The sequence below is a fragment of the Eublepharis macularius genome, chromosome 2, assembly GCF_028583425.1.
Source record: "Eublepharis macularius isolate TG4126 chromosome 2, MPM_Emac_v1.0, whole genome shotgun sequence".
NCBI classification, from domain to species: Eukaryota; Metazoa; Chordata; class Lepidosauria; order Squamata; family Eublepharidae; genus Eublepharis; species Eublepharis macularius.
In genome coordinates, this window is record NC_072791.1 from 75,401,860 (window position 1) to 75,425,802 (window position 23,943).

The 23,943-nt window shown below is 42.2% G+C and overlaps 1 protein-coding gene across 2 annotated transcripts in view; it reads left to right on the forward strand.

Annotated features, from left to right (window-relative positions):
• The first annotated feature begins 15,543 nt into the window (after window positions 1–15,543).
• The window catches only part of PLEKHH1 (pleckstrin homology, MyTH4 and FERM domain containing H1), a 93,051-nt gene continuing 84,651 nt past the window's right edge, over window positions 15,544–23,943 (forward strand). The window contains exons 1-2 of one of the 2 annotated variants that reach the window (XM_054971205.1): window positions 15,544–15,703; window positions 22,212–22,379. In XM_054971205.1, coding sequence (XP_054827180.1) covers window positions 22,254–22,379 — 126 coding nt within the window. In that variant the 5' untranslated portion in view covers window positions 15,544–15,703; window positions 22,212–22,253. The other variant, XM_054971206.1, reaches the window with a different exon arrangement.

A 23,943-nucleotide genomic window follows, 5' to 3' on the forward strand; every position in this document is an offset into this window, starting at 1 on the left:
CATTTTAAGACTGGCTGCATATGCTCCAGGGTATTCTTCCCAAGAATTAGAGAACATAGAAATGTCATCCAGGAATGCCACTGCAAACTTAAGCCCTCTTGAGAGGTGATCAGTCTTTGAAATGTGCTGGAACCATTGCAGAGTCCAAAGGGCAAGACCATGAACTTAAACAACCCCACAGGAGTAGTGAAGGCTGACTTACCCTGAGCCCCAAGGCTTAACTCAATCTTCCAATATCCCCTGGAAAGATCAAAGGTAGTAATGAAGTTTACTCCCCCCACACTCTCTAACCGTTCATCCAAATGGAGCATATGATACCCATCCTCCTGGGTGGTCACGTTCAATTTGCAATAATCAGCGCAGAAATGCACAGTTTATCTGGCTTTCTAGAATGATGGGAGATGTGCATGGGTTCTGGGATGGTTTGCTTACTCCTAGCTGCAGCATCTCTTTGGTGTCTTGTTCCACACATTCAGCCTGCTAACCTGTAGCTCTGTAAGGAGCAGAATGGTTCTTCCCAGCTTGTCTGAGAAAATCTAGGAGAATTTGGCCAGAATTCCTTGCATCTGGGCTTTCTGAACAATAGTCTAGCCAGGGAAAAAGGACGGTTCCTGTAGCTCTCTCTCCCCTTTGCTGTCAGTACACAGATCAATGTGCCATATCAACCAGTTCAACCAGTCTCCACACTTCTCTGCCTCTGGAGAGGATGCTGTATCTGCCACTGGCCCCTCCCTTGGCTGCTTTACTGTCACCTCCACAGACAGCAGTTCAGAGCTGCAAGCAGGCTGCTTCTCTGCAGCTCTTAAAGGAAAACCATCCTCCTTCCCCACCCCCTCCTCTGGCTGACCGAGGGATGCCAGCTGGACTTCTTTCAGAGGTTGCTTAGCAGTAGGTTGGGGTAGGAGAGTACATACATGTTCAGCACTGGGCTGGCTGCAAGAAATGGCATTCACAGGGACCCTCTTTCTGGCTTAGTCATTCTCCGTTAGGAATAGAGCTGGCTGTTTCTGATGTACATCCACCTCCCAAAACCCTCAGAACCCTAATATCCAACATGCAACATGTGCCTTCAGCAGCTTACATACTGGACTTTCAAAAGATTCATTGAAAATGTACTGGTGGGGTAGGAACTGCTTTGGGCTGACCAGACTAGCATGGATTGAAGAAATCACAGTATTTCTCCAAGCCCAGAACTTGTTCCTCCAGAGGCTGCGAGCTGTTCCCTTCCTCCTCCCCTTGAGGATGCTGAATATGGTGAAGAATGTTCGTCACCATTGCTGGATGAGCTCCTGGCACTTGTGAAAGGCTGTCCCTCTTCAGGTGCCCTCCTTTCTCACAGCCAAAACAAGTCAAAGATGCTCTCTCCCCCCAAGCTGACAGCCTGGGCATTTGCTGGAGTGGGGTGGGGCTGGACTGGGCTGGAAGCTTTTGTGGGATGAAACTCCTCTTGCCAGGGCTTTTGCATCCCCCTGCCCAAGTCCATCCTCCTCCCCTAAAACTCCAGTTTCTCTCTTATTTCTAACTGGCCACCAACACATCCCCTAGATCAAGGATGGCCAGAATTGTTTAATGTAAGAGCCACATAGAAAAAAGCCAGATGTTTGAGAGCCGCAAGACATGATGCATTGAAGTGACTTCAGATAAAGAGGTGGGTTTGGGGGAGTGTTCTGAAAGTGACATCACAGGAAGGGGTGTGGTTTTGGTGCAGTATGCTGGAAGTGACATCATTGGAAGGGGTGGAGCTTGGGAAGAGCCAACACCTGACCTTTGACTTGGAAGTGACATCACAAAAGTGATATCACATCCTTGCTAGGCTTCACCCCCAAAGTCCCCAGGTCAGAGCTAGCAACCCCAATTTTTTTATTGAAAATATGAAAGACATGAAAAGAAAGAAGGAAAGAAGGAAAAAATGAAAAAGGGGGGGAGACATGGAAAGAAAAAAGGAAAGGGAGGAAGGGAAAGACATGGAAAGAATGGAGGGAAGGAAGGGAGGGAAATAAACAAAATTAAATGTATGGCCACGGCGATACTCAGACCTCCAGGAGCCACACAATAGAAGAGCCATATGTGGCTCTTCTATATGTGTCTAGAAGAGCCATATGTGGCTCCCGAGCAGCAGTTTGTCCACCCCGCCCTAGATTCTTCACTTCCACTTTCTGCCCCAGAGAACCCAGGAAACATCATACAGTTTCTCCCAGGCAAGCAAATTTGTGATAGAGTCCAGATCCTGGACGTTTTTGCCGTCAAGCCATGTCTTGAGTAAACGTTTGGTGCACACCACAAAGTGGCCCCACACCTCCTCTGGCCCTCTTCTCATCTGTTGAACTGAACTTGTCAAACTAGTCTAGCTGAGCAGGATCTTCTCCTAGCAGCTCCACTATTTTTCCACTTACCTGAGGTCTCAAAACTTTTTAAAAGGCAAGCATACAGAAAATGTACACAGCATACACACAGAGCTAACTAAGAAAATAGTAAGGAAATGGGAAAGCAGTTTCATGGAGGGCTATAGTTTCCGGTTTTGAAAAGGAAGGTTACATGGAGGTAGCAGCAAAAATGACCAGTGCTTCACAGATTGAAGACGGGAGGGCTCAGATGTATCTGAGGGTGCATGCATGGGTTCAGAATACACACACTGCTATGGCTGAGGGCAGCCCATTTATAGTGTTAGTGTTATGCTGCTCCATCCTGGAATGGTTTTCATATGTTGAAAAAGAAGTGGGATGGTCTTATGCCTTCCTGAAAATAAATGAGAAGGCATCCCATCCCATGAAGAAATGGAGATGAAGAGGCTGAAGCTAATTTCCACAATATGCCAAAGAGATGGCCCTTGAGTTGCAAGCCTGCAAAGAGTGCAAGTGTGTTACTGATACTGACATTGTATGACAAAATATATTCATCAAAAATTAAAGATTTGGCAAGTTCAGAATTTGTATATCATATTAGCAATAACTGTTAACGCTTCAACGAATAAGCCAAACAGGTGAATAGGACACCCCATGCTGTAGTAATAGACACACAGCTGAGTATTCCAACATGTTCACAAATGCCACCTCCTGGAAAGATGTTACTGGCTCTTGCCTGCCTACATGTGTGTGGCCTTTACATATGCACCACTGCACCTCTGAATCCCAGGGTAAAGGGTCCTAGATCAGTGTATCACTCAGGTTCAATCCCAGAATATCTCAGGTGGAATTGTGACAAGACATGGGAGAGGGGACAGGATTTGAATTTAATTGAATTTGATATTTATTGAAATACCAAAAAGAAAAATGGGCAGATTCAAAGGAAATGTAATGCAGCATTTTAGAACTGGAAATATAATATGCTAAGAATAACTAGATAAATATAAAATCACTGAACTTTAATGAATAAGCAAATCAAATGATTCCTAGTGGAAGCTGTTCTTATTTATGCTAAATGTGTTCTTGTTTGATTTAGTCCCTGCATTGGGAACCTCCTCATGTTGAGTGGAATCCTCAGAAGAACAATGAATGTGAGGGGAGAACGATGAAGAAGGGGGAAACAGATAGTGGCAGGGAAGAGGTGGAAGGTAGAGAGAAGGAGCAAGAGGATCAGAGTATTTTCAGAGCAGAACTCAGAACAGGGAAGGAAGGGACAAGAATGGAGAGAGGGGCTGGGTTTCAGAAAGTGAAGTTAGGAGAAAGAGGGAGCAGATTAAAGAAGCTACAAGGAAAGGTGCATATGTTGCCTGATCCTGCAGTGTGAACGTAGTATTGGTATTCCAAAGTGATTTGGAAACGATTTGGGTAGGAATATCCTGATGAAGTGGCAGAGGGTCATTCTGGGGTGGTGGTTGAACCTAGAATGCTGGCTTAAGGGTGCCCCTTTTATATCCTTTTTTATTTGGGAATTTGTGTTTGGGGTGTTGACTTTTCATGGAATGGCTATGACTGGTCCAGTTATTTGGATCCATTTTGATAATGGGAAATTTGAATTTTAGGGTACTATGAGGGAGGTGCTGATAGCTGTGGGAGAGGGGTTTGAATGGCAGAACTGAATTACTAGTATTGCTGGCCGAATGCCTGGCATCAGTAGGTCACAAGATGACGTTATCCTGCCTGCCTGTGTCTTTTGTTAGGTTTCCTGAGGAGTCTGCATTGTAAGGGACATTCCTGAGTAGACTAAAAGTTTGGTTATTATCCTGAAAACTTCAGTTATCAATCATGGCCAGGCAACTCAGAAAGACACAGGAAAGGGCTTTGGCAGGGGTGTATCAGAGTTCCTGTGTGAAACAGGCTACTTTCTTATGTTCTAGTTTCTTAATTGTAAATAGCCTGCTCTTGATTCTGGGGTCTTACCTTCTGCATCACAGGTGGTCTCAAAAAGGTGCTTCCTGTCAGGGGGTCTTGAGAGTAAGAAAGGAAGTTAGTGCAGTAATGCTTCTCGTACACTTGAATGATACATCATCTAGAATGACTATTTCCTGCCCTGCTGAAAATCAAGGAGAGGAACCCATAATGAACCACATTTTGCATGAAATGATGTTAAAATGACAGCTAGGTGAAAGCAAAGTTGCTTTGCTATATTTCAGATAGATTATTAAACTGTCCTTGGTGCTGCAGTTATGAGGAACTAAAGTTCTCAGTGCCAAGGGAAGCAAAGAAATCAGAGGCTTTTTCTTGTCATGAGTTTCTACAAAGGAAACAGATGATTATGTCAGATCAACCAACACTTTTTGCAACAATACATGGCTGCTGAAATCAACAACAGCAATTTTTGACCTTGTTAGGAAGATACTTTCAATGACAAAGTTGACTTACAATCTGTATGGCAAAGGGAGGGTCATTCCAGAACATTTTTATTCTTCTGAGAACTGCTTGGTTTTAATCCAGAGCATTTTAATAGAAATAAAACTGAAGACATCAACGTAATGAAAGTGATTTTGAACTTAATGAGCATTAAAGTTTTAAGGTTTGGCTGAAGGACAGAAATTTAAAAATACTTTATACTTTCAAATGGTGTCCTGTGCTTTGCACAATGGAAAGACGCATATACTACTTCTAGTTCTCTAACTAAGCTGCTTAACAGTTCAGGCTGGTGTGTCAGTTACAATAGTTTTGCGGCACCACAATAACCAAGCAAGCTACTTTGCACGAGGAAGCACTAGCAACATCCTTCTATTAAGAAAACTTAATGTGGGCCTGCTTGTGGGTTTCAATAATTACAATCCAATCATTATAATTCAATAATTATAATGAGGAAAGGACTTTGTTCAGGCACTGGTGGGAGTTGTGGTACATTTTTTATTTAAATTGTACTCTGACGCTTGTAAATTGGTTATCAAGAAAATGACCATACAAAAAGAATAAAAGGTGGAAAGTTGCACCTTTAAAACAGATAAGCATAACAGTGAAACATAAAAGCCAGGAAAAACATGACCAATTTCTCAGTATTAAAGAAAAAGAATATAAAAGCATCCAAACAACAGATCATAGAAAATCAATCCACTAGGTAGTTAGGAACATAATCAGAATTTCAGTATGTAGCTTTTTTCTGATTTCTGAATGTCAAATCATGAAGTCCAAGATATCTGAAACTACAGCTTGTCAGTGAGTTTGGCATAGGAACTTTATCCCCTCTCAACATTCTCTTATGAAAATCTCTTAATCACTCAGCTTTGTTATCCAGAGGAGTTAACCATGTTAGTCTGGAGTAGCAAAAGAGTAGAGTCTAGTAGCAGCTTTAAGACTAACAAAATTTATTGTAGCATAAGCTTTCGAGAACCACAGCTACATCTGACGAAGAGAGCTGTGGTTCTTGAAAGCTTATGCTACAATAAAGTTGGTTACTGCTACTGGACTCTTTATAGTTTTGTTGTGGAGCAGAATTATCATGTTGTCTTTACCATAGTTCAAAAGCCAGAGAAGGGAAAAACTTCATGTTGCAGTTTTATTTCCGTCTTAGTCAAGATGGACAGCAGAAGCAATACTGTTATTGATGAAGTTTGTTTCCTTAGCTGTGGCATAGGCATACTAATACCCATACTTAGACAAGCATACATATGCACATCCTTCATGCTCCTTAACAAATTGGATAATCCTCACAAGCACAGATGCTCAATCATAGTCAGACACATAGTACTTTAAATACATTCTATGAGGCCGCTGCTGATGTTAGGAACAGGAAGTATGATTTTTTATCAAGACAGTTTCTGTGACAAAGATATCTTTACAATGAGCATGGCAAAGAATGTTCATTTGAGATGATGTGTTCATGAAAGGTGTTAAACTGTGAACAGGCTTCAAGTTAGTATCTTTCTCAGAAGGTGTTATTTTTGCATGTGTTTGAACAAGTCTCCTTGGAATTTTCATTACTACAGTGTGTGCCATCCTCTTCTCCACATGTCTGGTTTACTTGTTTAAACAATTTCTATCCCACAATATCTCCACCAGAGGCACTCAAAACAACTTGCATAAAATTCAAAACAATACAAACAAAAATCATGTATTAAAATCACATTTAAAATAGTAAACAGAAAAATAATCACTAGAAAGCCTGGGTAAGCAAATACATCTTTGGCTATTACCACAATCTTGGCATACTTGGCACCAATACCTGCACAGCATGTTCCATAATACAACAACAACAACATTCAATTTATATACTGCCCTTCAGGACAACTTAACACCCATTCAGAGAAGTTTTCAAAGTATGTTATTATTATCCCCACAACAATCTCTCTATGAAGTGGGTGGGGCTGAGAGAGCTCTGGAAGAGCTGTGACTGACCCAATGTCACTCAGCTGACTTCAAGTGGAGGAGTGAGGCATCAAACCAGGTTTTCTAGATTGGAGTCCCGCCACACTTAACCACTACACTAAACAGGCTCTCATAGTGCTACCCACAGAAAAAAGCCTAACTTGTGTGTCCACCCTCCTTATTACAGATAATGATGGCACGCAAAGTAGAGCTTCAGATGATTAATCATATAAGGTAGTCTGGCAGTTTATATGGAAGTAGGTGATCCATCCGTCTCAGATGGTGTAGAGCCTTAAAGGTCATAACCAGCACTTTAAATTAAGCCTAAAAGTGAATTGGTTGCCCACGCATTTGGCTCAGGTGGAAACTGTGCTGTGTAATTTATACTAGATAGTAATTTGCTACTGGATTTTGAACTAGTTGAACTTCCAGTGAACAAAAAGCAGCCCCGCATAGACTGCACAGCTTGGATATGCTTGGACCTGCTCGCAGGTGGCTAAATTACCTTTCTCAATGATAGGCTGCAGCTGGTGAACCAACTGAAACTGGGCAAAGGTATGATGTGCCCCACATGTCAACATGGGTTTAGTGAAACCCCCATGAAGGTACAAGGGTAAGAGATGTCTTCAAGGTATACTTCCTACAACACTTTCTAATGTTGTACATGAATTCTGTACTTGCTAGTGTCAGTTCACAATTAGTTGCTGTCATATAATAGGTGCATCAATAGCAGACCTGCACTACTTAAATGCTTGTGCTATGTTCTTTCAGCATATTGTGAAAATGTGTTTTGGCCCCTCCACTTTCATTTCTCTGTGTAGGTATTACCCTTTTGCCTTAGTCACCTTCTTACTCATTCATGACACTTGAACTCAATTAAAATATAATTTGGTTATTAAGCAAAGGCTTGGGTCATATGCAGCATGAGTAGAGCTACACTATAGGAACAGCAGTTTTTCCTTCCCACTGCACTCTTCTGTGTTCCCCAGAATGGTGTCCCTGGAAGTCAGTGCCACAGAAACATCATGGGGGTTAAAGGAGGAGGCTGCAAGGAGAGGGGAGAATTGTCATAGATCATTCTCCCCCTCTTCTTTGAGAAGTATCCTCCACAAATGGAAATGGAGGTAAGGATCCAAGGTTAAATTCCTTATTCTTTGGTAAATAGCCAAAATGTTTCGAATATGTCAAGCTGCTGAACAGCCAAGATGTTCTGAACATAGCTTTAATTTTGCACTAAATAAGACATACATATAAATGCATGAAAGTATGGCCCCTTGTATATAACAACAACAAGATTCAATTTATATATCGCCCTTCAGGACGACTTAGCAATATGCATCACACTGGAAATATATATGTCACTAGTGATATCATTATCTGCTAAATGGCTAAATGTCGAGAGCCTGTAAAGGGTTGTTTGTTTTGTTTTTGTGGATGTAGAAATACACCTGCTTTACTAACAAAAGGAGAATGTATTTTCTCTTCCAATGCAGTGAATAATGTTGACCACCAGATGGCATCAACAGACAGTGATATGATTATTGCTCGTGGGGGGTGGGGGCGTGCGTGCAGGTATTCCTCATTTTATGCTCTGTGCTGTTGTGTCTTACTTGAATGAATTCAACCAGCTCCACCAAAATTTAATTTGATCCAGATTTCTGTCCTGGTATCTCTTTTGTGAACTTTTGTGAATCCTGAACTTTTGTGAACTAATAACATAGCAGAAAGTGTCTGCGCATGCGCAGAGTGCCTTTCCATCATCATTAAATAACCACGCATTTACTCTCATACACTTATGTACATTTACAGTTGAGGGAATGTCTCAGAGAATGAGGCTTCAAACTATGCAGGAGATGTGACATTTCTCTGTTTAAAGCACCTTTCCTGGAGCTTGCCAAGTGCTTTTAGAAAGTGAGCAAGGGCCGATGGGGCTTTTTGAGTTTTTGATGTTTATGGTATAATGCAGACAGTAGCTTTATATAAAGTACTTGTGCAAAAGCAGAGTGATTTTCTAAAAATGTAATGGGACTTGATTCTGAGTAAACGTGATCAGGCTGCAAGGCTACTGCATACATGTACAAGGAGATCTCGCCGGCTCTTCAACACCAATTATTGTTGTTACATGTAAAAAATGTCTGACCTCATCAGGTGTAATGTATTGGTCGAACTCTAGCTGATAGAGAACTCAAGGCTTTGCTATCAGTGGCCACTACGTACGGGTGGCAGCAAATCAGGAGAGCCAGATAAAGACCAATCACTGAGCTGTAAATAAGTTACAATGTATGTGAGTTATGCAAACGAGGGTATTCTAAAGTACGTGTTCTTTGAGTCAGTTCTTTATTGTGTCAAACGGTGTAGTTTGAAGCTGGGCTGGCGCCACCAGTGCCCGCGCTATATCAAACGTGGAACGCCCACACACGCTGAAGAACGTTGCTCTCGCGAGATCTGTGTCTTCAATCTTGTTTGCCTCAAGGTAGAAGTCGAAGCGGGTGATGTAGGATTCCCAGTCCTCGGCTGTTGAGTCAAACGGTTCGAAGTGGCCCTTAGCGGCCATGTCTGCCTTCTGGACGACGCGAGCGTATGTCGGATGGCGGAGGTGACAATTCCTCACGCTTAAGATTTCAGCTTAGGTCTTGGGGCTGCCTACCCAAGCACCTTGTTAGTGATATCGCTCGGGTATTGGGGCTGCATACCCAATCAGATATCCCATCCTCGTCGCCAGTATTAAATAGTGGGTTCAGACTTGAAGTAAACCAACAGCTCTTTATTCAGTATAACCACACACAACAACACACAACTGACAGAAACCCTCAATATATATACATACCAGTTTTCCCTCCCAAAGAGTTATAGCCAATGAGAACACGTACTTTAGAATACCCTCGTTTGCATAACTCACATACATTGTAACTTATTTACAGCTCAGTGATTGGTCTTTATCTGGCTCTCCTGATTTGCTGCCACCCGTACGTAGTGGCCACTGATAGCAAAGCCTTGAGTTCTCTATCAGCTAGAGTTCGACCAATACATTACATCAGAGAAGTGCTTGTGTAAAGGGGATAGCCAGGAGAAGATGCGTTTTTTCCTTTTCCTTTTGCATAAATGCATTAGATGCCTGCAAAATGAAGACAGATACTGTCAGATGAGGGTTTCTTAGGTAGCTCAATATGTATGTAAAAAAATATTTTAAAACTATTTCTGCCTGAAATGTTGAAGAACTACTGTCAGAGTTATGCATAAGCTCACTTTGTGACATTTTGTTTTTATTTATTTCCTTTGTAATTGAGGCCCGCTAAGATTTTATGGTCGGCCCTGCCTCCCATGGCAGCCATTTGGTAGTTGCCTCCACCTTCTATGGCAGCCATTTTGTGGTTGTGCCCAGCACCCTATGTCAGAATTCTAAAGGTACCCATTGGCTGAAAAAGGTTTGGGACCTCTGGGTCAGTGTGTCAGACTTGAACTGGGAAGACTGCTTCAAACCCCACTCAGCTATGAAGCTATGCGCTCCTTCTCCATGTAACTCCTTACATATATGGTGTGAGACTAAAAAGAGAAGAGGAGAGGGCCGTCAACACTGCTCTGAGCTATGGTTGCCAACACCCAGGTAGGAGCCTGGCGATCTCCTGAAACTGCAGTCTGCAGCTAATCTCCAGAGTCCAGACTAAACAGATCCGTTCTGTTACAGAAAATGGTAACTTCAGATGGCATGGCAAACCCTATGGCATGATAGATTTTAGATGAAATCCTTCCCCCAATTTTCCCCTTCATGGGCACTGCCCCTAAATATCAAGGAATTTCCTAGGCTAGAGGTGGCAACCCTATCCTGAGCTCTGGTGTAGGAGGATGGGATTAAAATGTAAAAGATAGATAACAGCTAACAAATGTCCCAGAACTCTTAGCTCATGGATGAGATTATTCTCTTTGTTTCAAAGGACAAATTCACTGCTAAAATCCTGATTTTCACATTCAATCAATAAATTCAAACAAAAGCATTACTTCCAGTTCTATTTGAAGAACATTTTTCCAGGATGTAGTATTTCTTAGAGAGGGGGAGGGGGCTGAATTACAACAAAATGTCAATTACTATCATATGTAAAAGGCAGCTGAATGAAAATTAGGCTGAATAGAATAAAAATATCACAGTCATAAACAGTGGGGAGAAAGGCTGCACACACAACATCCTTTGGAAGAAATATTTCCTAATCTTAAAAATGATGGTTGTATGGAATGTTGTGTTTTACTCCCAGATTCCGGTCATCCTCTTATTCACTGCCTTGGAAGTGTTTTGTGGAGAGCATAATTATTTCATTCTTTCTCTTTCTCAAAAATCCCTTTGGGAAATCTTGAAGCACTTTGGTACTGGTTATTTATTACAATACCTAAGCAACTATGAATACTGATTAGCATAAATGGAATGCTCAATACCACAGCTGATTCTCTGCCAGCTGTGCTTATCTGCAGAGTTAGGAATCATTAGGAAAGCTACCTTGATGAAAAATGTCAGCTCCACCAGTACTAGTCTCAGCTCTGACTAGACTCAATTAATGCCAGTTGAGTCTTCTACATGCACCATTTTTTATCTGTATAGACACTGATTTTCTATTTCTTTCCAGTTTCTCAAGGTGCAGTGCACAGTCTCTTACTTGATTTAAGGCCATTCCATACATTATGCAGAGGCAAACCTAGGTTTATAATCAACTGTACATGCAACGAAGAGCACCAAGAAGTCACATATCCCATTGAATTTACCTGAATGAAACATAAACAACTGTCTTGTGGCTCATGTGTGATAGATGTGTTTGTTGTGTAATCACTCTATAATGCTGGGCTTTAATAACCTTTATGATGTTTTGTGTCTTTATGATGTTTAATTTTGTAAATTGCCTTAAGCAAGTTCCTTAAAGAGGAGACATAGAAATTTTCCAAATAAATACATTGGATGTACAGCTAAAGTGTCTAGTTAGGATTGCCAGTCTCCTGGTGCAGTTTGGAGTTCTGTTTCCTCTCACCAAACTCTGCCCTGAGACCCAAGATGAGTAATAGAGATAAAAATAACACCAACAATAAATCAAAGGTTTTTGTTCTCTTGGTGGTCTTTGTCCATAACAATTTTTAAGTTGTTCTACTGTTGTTTTATATTCTCCTTGGCAGAAGAAAAAAGGAGTTCTGCTTGACGGAACTGCAGGTTAATTTTCTAAAGAGTGGTATGTATTTAGTGTATCTAAGCATTAATCTCTGGAAGGAAGGAGGGAGAAGATAACTTGCAAATAACTGTTTTCAATAGAATAGCACCTATTTTATAATCTTATTCCCCTGAAATTAGTTATTTATATGTTTATATCTAATGTACATTTGAATACATCTTATGATTCTGAAGAATCATTCGATCATCTGTATATATAAAGACAAGTGTCCTGATTGACTCATTAAGACCCAGCCCAAACCCCTGGACCTAGAAACATGACATTTGGGGAGAACATTCCTTTCATGATGTAAAAACCCACAAAGAAGGGATTTTAAGAAATTCGCCCCCTAAGGGGGTAAAAAGGGGTAAAGTGCGTTTTCCCAAAGGGATACAGCTTCCCTATGTGATTGGCAGGCTGCTGCCTGCTTGTGCCTCTGCCTACTGCCAGCTTGGCTACCCTTCCCTGACTGGACAAGCCTTTCAAGGTCATTTGCATATGCGGGCTGATTAGGGTTCAATCTCAATCTCTCAGTGGGGGATTGGGGCCTGGCTCATACCTTTGAGAAGGGGGGGAGCGTGCGCGCAAAGTGCACGGGCGCTCCCGCAAATGTCACTTCCCAGAAGTGATGTCATCATGCAGCCCTGGGAGCATGCCCACACTCTGCAGGGGCTTGGGTTGGGGGCTGCTGCGGAGTGCAGGAACGCTTCTGCCCTCCACAGCAGCCCAAAACGCGCCAGCAGATTGGGCCCGTTTTGAGGCATTGCAGAGTGCAAGAGTGCTCCTGCGCTCCACAGCACCTGAAATGGACCCGTTTTGGCACAGATTGGGCTTGTTATAAGCTGCTGTGGAGTGCGGAAGCGCTCCTGTGCTCCGCAGCAGCCCAAAACGGGCCCGATCCGTGCCCATTTTGGTGTGGATTGGGCCCATTTTGGGCCGCTGCGGAGCGCAGGAGCATTCCCGCACTCCACAGTGGCCCCGATCTGGGCCAAAATGGGCCCAATTCTGGTGGCCCGTGTGCAGCACCGCAGGGGAATGTGCACAGAAGGTGCGTGCGTCCCCGCTGGCCAGGTAAGTGGGGGCAGAGTGTGCGGGGTGGGGTGTGGGATCCCCCGCCTCCGCCGGGGGTCTGGCATCCCTATGGCTGATTAGGGCTCACAACATTGCACACCTCATTCCCCCTAGAGACAGTTGGAACACAGAGGTCATTTGCAAATGTGGCCTGGTTGGTCCTCACTCCCCACATTCTAAACAGTATGCAGTTGCTATTGGGAGTCATTGAATGTGTCCTGAGGTACAATGCACCTCCCAGTCTTCCCCTAAAAGTTCCCTAGGGTTGCCAGTCTCCCTGTGGGGCCTGGCTTTCCTGTCTGTCTGGCAGGCTTCTGCCTGCTCGCACCCCCCTCTCTCTGATTGGTCAGCTGTGGAACTCTGTTTTCTGAGGTAAAAATCAGGTAAAGGAAACTGCAGACAGTTGAAGAAAGACACTACAAGACCCCTGTCCTGAATAGGGATAACATGTTTTGCTTTATTCAAACACCTTTGTGAAGCTCGGGTACTATGCTATTGTACTACTACAGGTATCGAACTAGAATAGAATATGAAGGTCCCGGTCTGAACATGAATATAGAACACAACTGAATTAAATGAATAAGATGACTATTATGTATTTTATCAGCCCCTTCTGCAGCGGGAACATAACTCCTCACTTTCCCTGAAGTCCGAGCATTACCCCCGAGCATCTGTTTCTCCACCATGGAATAAAAAAAGAATCTAAAATTCGATTATTTCTGATACCCAGATATTTAGCCCTCTATACAATATTCCCACCAGTGCCAGAACAAAAAGAATAAAAAGGGAACTTCCCCTTGCCTGCTTTCATTGATCCTGCACTGGATAAAAAAAAATTAAGAGGAAAGAGGAGAGGGGGAAGAATGGAAAAGAGGGGAGAGGGAATGGTTGGCTAGACAGGAGTAGCCAATCACAATGCAATCGGCTGGCTGGAAGGGGCAGGAGAGGTGGGTGGAACACCATAAATGGAATAAAGAGTATGCACGGGGAGTATATAGAAATCCTAACAGGTTTCTATATACTTGAGACACCATGACGCTTCCAATGGGCTGATAGCCTCACACACATATCCCACCTGAGCCAGGGCAGCCCTGTGACAGAAGGGCTGAGCTTGGCTTGCCCAAGCTGCCTGCAAGGCAGGGGAGGCCACAGCCAGTTCTCCTAAGGCAAGGCAGGAGCAAACTTGGCCCACATGAGCCCTGCATGAGGTGAGATGGGGGAGGCAGTGCCAGCCTGCCCAAGTCCTACACAAGACAAGGGGAGGCAGTGCTCAGCCTGCCTGAGCTCTGTGCGATGCTCATCTCAGCCCATGTGAGGTGAGGTAAGGTGAGAGAGGAGAAGGCACCCAAGTCACAAAGGGTGAGGCAAGGGTGGTGACACCTGGCCAGCCTGAGCCCCATACAAAAGCAAGGAAGTGGCGTTTGACCCACCCTAGCCCCATGAGAGCCAAGTAAAGTGGTGCCCAGCCAACTGATTAGGCAGGGTGCCTCTTCTTCCCTCTTCCCTTTGAGAGGTCTGGGAAGGGGCAAGCAAACTGTCTCCCACTCTCTATCTCTCCCTTGGGGAAGCAAGGCCAGAGTGGACTGGTGGAGGGGCCCTTTCCCAAAGTTTTTCACTCCCAGTCTTACCCTGCTCACAGGGTTGATCTGAGGATAAAATCAAGGACAGAAGAATGATGTAAACTTCTTTAGGTCCCCATTGTGTAGTTGGGATATAAGTGAAGTATATAAATAATAAATATATAGCTGAAGATGGGGGACAGATAAAAATTATGTTAGTTGGTGGATGTGCAAGAGAGGAGGAAGCAGAGAAGGATGAACATATGGGAATTGTCAGGAGGAGGGAAAGACGAAATAATGTGGAGAAGGGTGATACAAGGAAAAATGAAGCATCCCTTGCTAGTTCCCCACTGTGCAACCGGGGCCTGGATTGGTGGCTGACATGGTGCAACTGGGCCATAGTTTTCCTGGGTAGAGAGAGTGCCAGAGGTAGTGAAGATAAAACTGAAGATGGCAGAAGACATAACGGTTAGGTGGCTAGTGGGTGGGAAGAAGATAAGGAGGCAGGAAAAGTGGAAAGGCTAGTGGTCTTTCAGTGAAGGAAAAGAGGAAATAGTGAGACCTTGCCCTCATACACATGTTTTTGCCAGTTCTAACTGTTGGACCAAATTCAGGATGGGTGTAACTAGCAAGTTAGGAGTGCCATAGTGTAATTTCAGCTTTTAGGGGAAAAAAATGTAAACCTCTGTATTTAGAGGAAATACACAACATATGGAATGGGGCAGTAATGGATACAAATAAAATTAAATGCCCTTGCCGAAATGCACCCTCCTTATGAAAAGACTTTTTCACAAAAAGACGTCTCAGAAAAACCCTGCAGTCCTTTCCGTTTCATGATAAGGAGAAGTAGCTCAACCTAGTATTATTATTGGCAGATAAGAGGTAACTGATAAGGGGTTAAAAGTGTTGTGCTGATGATGTCAGTTCCTGTGCTTCTTTGGAGGGCTGGCTGGCTATGTTATTTGAGCCAGGCTCTCTGCTTTTAGGAAAAGACACTCACAGAGAATGGGATTCAAGCGAAGCTGTGCGCGCGCGCCTGTTTGTTATTTTTCCCTTCTCAGGGCAGCCTTCTCTTGAGTCGCAGATTGGAGGAGAGCAGCAGGCGAATGGCAGCACTGATCCTGACTTATAACTTAGTTATAACCTTGTTCTAACTAAGAACAAATACAAGGTCAGTTACATAGAGACTTTTACCCTCTCTACTTACATTGCCCTGCTTTGCCCGAGTCCTCGTTGTTGCCAGAGCAGCCAGCTAAACGTGAGGCTCTGATTTTATTTCGTCTGTGCACTCCCCCACCCCCTAATTCCCAGATCTAATTAGGGTAAAAACTTCTTTAGATTTTAGGAGAAGAGAATGAAGTTGGGGAACTAGGGGGGGAACTGTGTTGTTTAAGAGCAGCTAGATAAACACACACTTTTTACAGTTTAGATGACTGTGCATTCTGATGTTGACCAGCATAAAGAATGGGCATTATAACTTGCAGCCTTAAGCTTTGTCTACTCTGACGAATAGTGAACAGTTTTTGTCTGATACTGTAAAGGAGGACAGTGAGCTGCTGCATAAGCTAGGAAGATCAAGGTCAGTTTCTTTTATCACTTTGGGTGGGTTACTAGTGGAAGGATGCAGCTTATGATGAGAGAAGCATTGCTTCTAGAGTGGCTGTTTATCTAAACAATGTCAGTCAGTTGTTCTAATTTTAATATATGTGCTGCTGAAGCTAGCACAATCTAAGTATCTAAATAATGATCATTACAGGACTATCCTCAGTAGCTGAGGTGTTTGCTTGTATTTATTTTAATTTCTTTATGTACTTATATCCCATGTCCTCCAAAGTTCTATGTAACTTATAAAACTAGTAAACAATATCAAATCAATTAAAACATACAATATAATAAAAAAACATTAAAATAGCAGAAAGATAAGAATTAAACAATAGTTGCACTGTTCCCTAAAAGCCAAATTTAAAAAGCAGGCTTTGCACTTTTTTGAAAACTCATTCCACAGCTGTGAGGTACAATGGAAGATGCCCTTCCATTGATCTAGCTACATTTACAAACAAAATTTAGAGCAAAACACTCTTTTAACTGTGTGTGCCCATGTGTGTGTGTGGTTAATACAGGGAGAGGATCTCTCTGAAATGTGCAGAATTCATCCAGAAGATGAGATGCTGATGTAAAGCTACTACAGCACTGGAGCTGTTGCTTGTCTTACCATTCTGATCAGTTAGGCACACATGCATGATTGTTTCAGGGTCCTCAAAAATTTCCATTAAACTAGGAGCACTGATCTATCTTATGTCTCCTGTTCCAAATGATCCAAGGAGCTTGTAACAAGCATGCAGCAAGCCAGTGGGAAGTGGAAAACTAACAATAAACTGCATAATTTCCAAGTTCTTATTGAGCAACTGAGGGCCAAGCTACAAGTGATGCCTGACACAGGTTGGACACTTGTCAGCTTCCCTCAAGTTTTGATGGGAAATGTAGACATCCTGGTCTTGCAGCTTGGCTCTCCGACTGCTGTCCAATGGACTTTTCAACTGTCACTTGTCCAACATTCCGCCAAGCTGCCTACATTTCCCATCAAAACTTGAGGGAAGCTGACAAGTGTCCAACCTGTGTCAGGCGTCACTTGTAGTTTGGCCCTATGAAGCTAGAACATCTTTACATCTTGAAAGTGTTCCACTTATTAGTTTCACATTTCCCCATATAAAAATTAATACAGTTTGCATTACAAGAACCAATATAACATTGAACAGAAATAAGACAGTACTCTCTAGCAGCTGTGTTTATCTTGTGGGGCTGTACCTTATTTAGAGCTATGGTGAAACCAGAGAAAAAGAGGCACAAAACTGCTGAAATGATAAAATGGGGTCTGCTTCATTTATGTGCAGCAAATGTGTGATTACCTTTGTGTGCATCCATGGCAAGGAACAACATTCAACATCTCTGATAATAGATGTATCTGGAAATGAAGGAGATTATATGTATATCAGAAAATGTTATTGTATTGAGTAATGTAGAATATTGAGTTAAAATGAGCAGCAGAAAGGAAGATAGTTTTTGTTATGCAATGTCTATGTATTAAAGCCAACCCCCACTCTTGTCCTGAAACAAACACAATTTTAAAAGTCATGTGTGGAATAGTACAGTTTTTGAGTTATATCCTGAAAATGATGCAGTTTCCTGGGCTAAAAGCCAGAGTTCAGAAAATCCCCAATATACCATATCTGTAAGACTAAGTTTCATAGCTGGCTCATTGATGGCATTTTTTGCATTCTTCCCTGGATATAGATACATTTGTAGTGGATATCATAAGTCTGCCCATAAATGCCACAAATGATTTATTATTCGAAAGTAATCATGGAAGGCAGGGTTTTGATTATGATTAATATAATTTGTTCTGAGTTCTTAGCTGCTTTTTAAAATGAACTGAACTGAGAAGCAACTGACCAAAATCTGAGGCTTCTCTAATTTTTGTAATTATTTTTGTTCAGTTTTGGTTAATCTTTGATATAAGCAAGGACTTGGATGAATGTGTGTGTGTTATGTCTTTTGGTTCTAGCCTGTTTTCCCAGGAAGGACAACAGGTCTCTATAAATGATAAGCCCCATTTTGCCTAGAGCACAAGAGCTGCTTGATCCAAAGGCCTTGACAGCTGCTAGCCTAGAGGAACTGGGAGCTCAGCCTTCACTGGCCTGACCTGGAGTTGGAATGAAACTAAGATCAAGCTGGCTTTTCCCTACTGCACTTTTTTCTCATAGCATCTTCCTATACTGCAGTAATGGAAACAATATAATTGCTCTATTTCTACAAATACAGACCTTTGCCAAACAATTCTGGTTGTATGGACATAGTTCACATAGTTAACCTGTGTTTAATGTGGACATTGCATTTTAATGGAAAGGTGGCATTGTGACAGATCTGAATGCTGAAGACATTTTAGACCACACAGGATAATACTGTACTGGCAAATACAGGACACTCTCTCCTAACTTTGACATGCATGACAAGGGCTGATAAGTTGTTTGGCACCGAAAGCTGCATTAGAAATTAGCTACATGATAGATCTGCAAAACAGCCAAGCTTATCATATGGACCAAGTGATCTGTAGGATGCCATTTCGAGAACCTGGAATCCAGTTCTGAAGATGTTCACTCAAAGTATGTCCCACTGAGGATTGCAGCCCTAGTGATTTAAATGCAATAGATACTTTGCTTGTTTACATTATTTATTGTCCACTCTTCTCACTGAGAGTCAAGGCAGATAACACAGCATCACTTCTGTCTTGTCTGGGTTCAGTTTCAATTTGTTTGCTTTTAGCCAACTGACCACAGCTCAATATCGCCCAATGGAATGTGAACAGAGATATTTCCTGTCTCTCCAAATTCATTCTGTATGTATGATCCATCAGCCTGCAACAATTTAATGTTATACTTTGACTGCTTAATGTTCTGTACAAATCCAGAACAAATGCCTATTCAGTCCATACAGCAGGATGAAGATATTGAGGGACTGTCATACCGATTAGTGAAAGTGATTAGAAGCAAAGGAATATGGCGTATCAGAAAGAAAGAAAAATGTTTGCCACAATATTTCTACCATATTTGACTCATAAAAAACCTCTAATACATCTTTATGCCTGGCTGTACCATGTGCTCAAATATAGTACACATTAATATTTGGACCCCCCTCCCATTTTTAGAAAGATGACTAAAGTATACAAAGGGCCATAGCTAAATATATTTTTGGACTGAGGTAACAAAGCCAGGTCTTGCTGAGGCCTAATGAATGAAGCTTTATTTTCAATCTTTTTTTTATTATCTCTTCCACTTAGATGCTTCATAACCAGAGCTTTTCCATAGAAGGGCTTCTGTCACCCAGACACTTAGTGCATTGTGTCTACTGCCCACATCAATTAACTCATGGCGGTTCAATAAAAGGGACACACCAACCATGTGAATTTTAAGCATAAGACAAGTGATAGGCCTGTCATTCCTGCTCTCCTAGCAGAATCCCAGAGGATTAAATACACACTGACTGGTAGAATAACTCTGCTGGGAAATTCTAGCATCAATATAGTTTTGTGGTCTACATAGCTAAGTTGGGGAGAAAGAGACTGTATGGAAATGACAGACACTTTGATGATGTGTTCTTTAGAAAGTGATAAGAAGGGCTGGATCTATCATTCTCAGACATTATGATAACATATCGTCAGAGGACTTAAGAGTATTTGGTTTTTTGTCTAATCTTTTGAGCAGATTTGATTAAAACTCCTATCTTAGCAGTCCTTGTTGATAAGTTTGCTATTTTGAGGAAAGGATCAGAATCTTTGTTTCAAGCTCTATTAAACAAGAGTATGTTTAAAATTTCAATAAAGGATTAGTTTCACACAAAAAACTGACAGCCCCATAGCTAAAGTGCAGGAAGGAGGCAGTGAATTCACATTAAAAAGAAAAATTCTTTTTAGGATGGGATAGTATGTACCACTCTGCCACTCAGAAAGTAATATTCTGGAAATTCAAAGTAAGAAGAATAAATTGTACAGATAATGTAATTAATCAAATAATGTTAATTAGGTACAAAATCCCATTCAGATTTAGCAGACTTCCATGACATCATCACTGGAGTGCAGAGGCGAGCTCCTCAGGCATGTGCCGTGCAGCAGGCAGGGCAGGCAAGTGGGCTGGCCACTTGCCCAGGTGCGCAACAGGCTGGGCAGTTGGGCAAGTGGGGGCTTGCAGACTGCAGGCCAGGAATGCAAGAGGGCTGGCTGCTCCCCAGGCACCTGGCAGGCTGGGCAGACAGGCATGCGGGGTTGCAAGTGCTGCGCAGGTGTCCTGGCAACCCTAACTGTTAGCAATCAGCACTATAAAGCAGTAGCTTTCCCTCTTCCAAATGGTAACTGTTGGTGTAACCAATATGGATTTATACCACACTTTCCAATTAATATACTGTGTAGATTGGTTTGCATATTGATGAATCACTTGATTAACGTATGACTGGCAGCTAATATTGCACTCTCCATAGGTTTCCCCTCAAAGTCAAATCAGAGACTCCAGCTGGTGCACAGCAGCCAGTTTGGTGTAGTGGTTAAGAGTGCGGGACTCTAGTCTGGAGATCCAGTTTTGATTCCCCACTTCTCCACTTGAAGCCAGCTGGGTGACCTTGGACTAGTCACGGCTCTCTGGAGCTCTCTCAGCCCCACCCACCTCACAGGGTGTTTTGTTGTGGGAATAATAATGGCATACTTTGTAAACCACTCTGAGTAGCCATTAAGTTGTCCTGAAGAGAGGTATATAAATCAAATGTTATTATTATTATTATTAATTATTATCAGGAGCTAGGCGGAGCAGGTGTATTACTTCCATTCTTCAGTCACTTTCTTGGCTACATATCAGTTACCAGGCTTAATTCAAGGTATTAGATATAACAGACAGAGCCCTTCATGGCCTTGGTCCCTCCTCTCTTCCTATGTTCCAGCATTGCTGCTTTGCTCATCTGAATAGGGCTTTCTGCAGATGCTAACCTGCACATGGGCAAAATCAGCAGCTGCTGGTACATGTGCATTCTCTGTGAAGGTTCCCACCTTATGGAATATCCTACCTAAGAGGTCAGAAAAACTCCCACTCCTAGTGTAACCCCTATAATGAGCTAGTTGGTTTAGCCCAGTAGGGAGGAGTCAGCCAGGCAGCTGAGGAAGAGGCTGGTTGCTGAGGAGTTAGATAAAATTGGATGTGTTCGTATCACCTTGAATAAGGGCTGTAATAAGGGGTTCCAGTTGCTTTCATAATCAAGAGGACTGTAGCAAAGGACTGTGGTACTTGGTTGGACCCAAAAAGTTGGACTTTGTTTATCCTGAAGTGGTTTGAAAAGACAACCAGTTACTTGGCTGAACTTAAAGACATTATTGGCAGCAAGTTTCTGTTCTTTGTTGCATCTGTGCTTCTGGTTACAAAAAAATTTGGTTTAAAGAAATTTCTTAACATTTGTGTTGCAAGTTTGGTTCCTAAATGAGGCCTATACAACCCATACAGAAAAGAGGTTATACTAGCTTTCCGTAAAATATGCAAAACTGAATTATTCAAGAGGGCTTTTTTACTCAAGAGGGCTGTACTGGGTAGCTTCTGAATTGTTTAATACGTCAGGTTCAGAATTGCTTTTGCTCCATTTCAGCATCATTTCTGTATCAGATTTCTGCTTGTTGTAAATCTTTGCAAATTTGCATTTATATACCCTATTACATTGTTTATTGAAATGTCTTTGAAATTGTATTGTATAAATATGTATTAATCCTGTTGTATTGTATTGTATTAATTGTATTGTATAAATATGTATTAATCCTTGGTTTGATCTGTTTGTAGGTTGTAGGTTGATTTGGAATTAAAACTAATAAAGCATGTTATAAAAAAAGAGAAAGGCAGACTATAAATAATGTAAGTAAATAAATAAATGTGTCCACTGATTCAGTTGAAAAGTGTCACTTGCGAAGGGGTTAATGTGTAGATCCGAATTAGACTTTAGTAAAAAGTGTCCTTGATTTTTGTTAAACATTATTTACATCTGGTTTGTTTAACTGCTTCATGTTATCGATTTTTGATTCTGTGAAGAAATCTGCAAAAATAATAAGTATGAAACTTTACATTTCTGTCCTTTACTCCTTTTTCATTTTAATCATTTAGGGTAGCTAGAGAGGCTAGCTTGGGGAAAAGAGAGGCTTCAAAATGGACGAGCTCCCAGTTAAGAATGGAAGCTGCGTGGATTGGCAAAAACGGTGCCTTGCATTGGAAACCCAACTCTTCAAATTCCGCCTGCAAGCCAGTAAAATCCGGGAGCTGCTGGCTGAGAAGGTGAGGCCAGAGAGCTTTTCTTGCTTCTTTGTAGGTCTTAGGATGAGATCAACCAAAAAGAAATGTTGCTATCCTCACTCCCATTGATACTGAAGACAGGAGACATATGTCCAAATCCATTTTTGTATTAGAAAACAGAGTTTCAGCATAGAATTGGTATAGTGCTCTACAAGAAAGTAGAGAAAAATTGTCTATCATACAACAGTATAGAGACTAAGGCAAGATAACATTTTGATAATTTTGTTGTCAATTTTGAGCCCGTTCTCTGAGTAAAATTGCTTAAAAAAATTAAAAGTAGAAATATTCATTAAGACTTCATTTCTCACAGTGTGTGTATGTGCATGTGTACACTGTGTGCTGAAGTCCTGTTTCTTTTCTTGTAACTCCTTGGACTGATGCTTTTGAAAAGAATTTCCTTTGTATGGTGACCACACGTTAAATCACGGCCCCTTCTGCAGAGCACCTGACTTACGGGGAATCCCTCTGGAGAGGGAAATGGAGACTCCGGGGTTAATCCAGCCCTTGGGGAGAGAGTCAAACTACTGGTCTCTTTTTTGAGATTAGAGAGCAGTTTGGTTCAATGATCAGGTTACTCTGTAACTGGCTGTATGGCTTTGTGATGTGTTTTTCCTCAGAGGCCAAAGAGCAAGCAGCTACAGGCTTCATCTCCCCACCTGTGTCAAAGATGGGAGGAGTGGGGAAATCTTTGCTCTGTTAAGACTGACTATTTGTTTAAGACTACATTTTTGGCTAGGTACTGGAAAAGTAATTGATAGAAGTGATTTGTGATTATTTAATAATTGATTCCCTCAGTGCTTATATACAAATATGTAAGGTGCATCCCAAACTTCCACACACTGGTAAACTTTTGAAGAGAGCATCTGCACTTTTACACTTATTTGTAGGTACTGTATGAGTGATTGGGAGACTTGCTTTTTGCAGGGTTCTGAGTACTGTGGGCAAAGCAATGTATGTACAATTTGTTTGGCTCTATGCAGAAGAACCTATCAGCTTGTGGAGTTTGAGGCTGGAGCCTGCGCTGGCAGTCCTACTCCTCTGCAGTCCACGGATTCTTTACCACCACCACCACACATTGTGAATACACATTCAACTTGCGTCCCATCTCAAGGCATATAGCCTTGAGATATAGCCTCCCTCCGATACTGGTGTTGTGCAATGCCAGGTCCATTAATAATAAGACCAAAACACTGCAGGATTTCATTGCAGCAGAATGGACCTGGCATGCATGACCGAGACCTGGGTGAGGGGAGGCAAAACAGTCACCTTGGGAGAACTGGCCCCATCTGGTTTCTTGGTCCATCACCAGTCCCGGACGGATGGCCAGTGTGGGTGGATGGCAATACTCATTTGAGAGTCTTTTTCCTTCAGGACACTCCCCGCAACAAAGATTGCTGGCATTGACTGTGTTGGCCTGGTGTGGGATGCAGAGGAGAGTCTGGCTATCTACTTGGTGTATCAACCACCTAGCGCACCAGTAGCTACCCAGTTGAGCCTGTTAGAGGCGGCATCAGGGTGGGTTCTGGAGCACTCTAGACCGTGTATT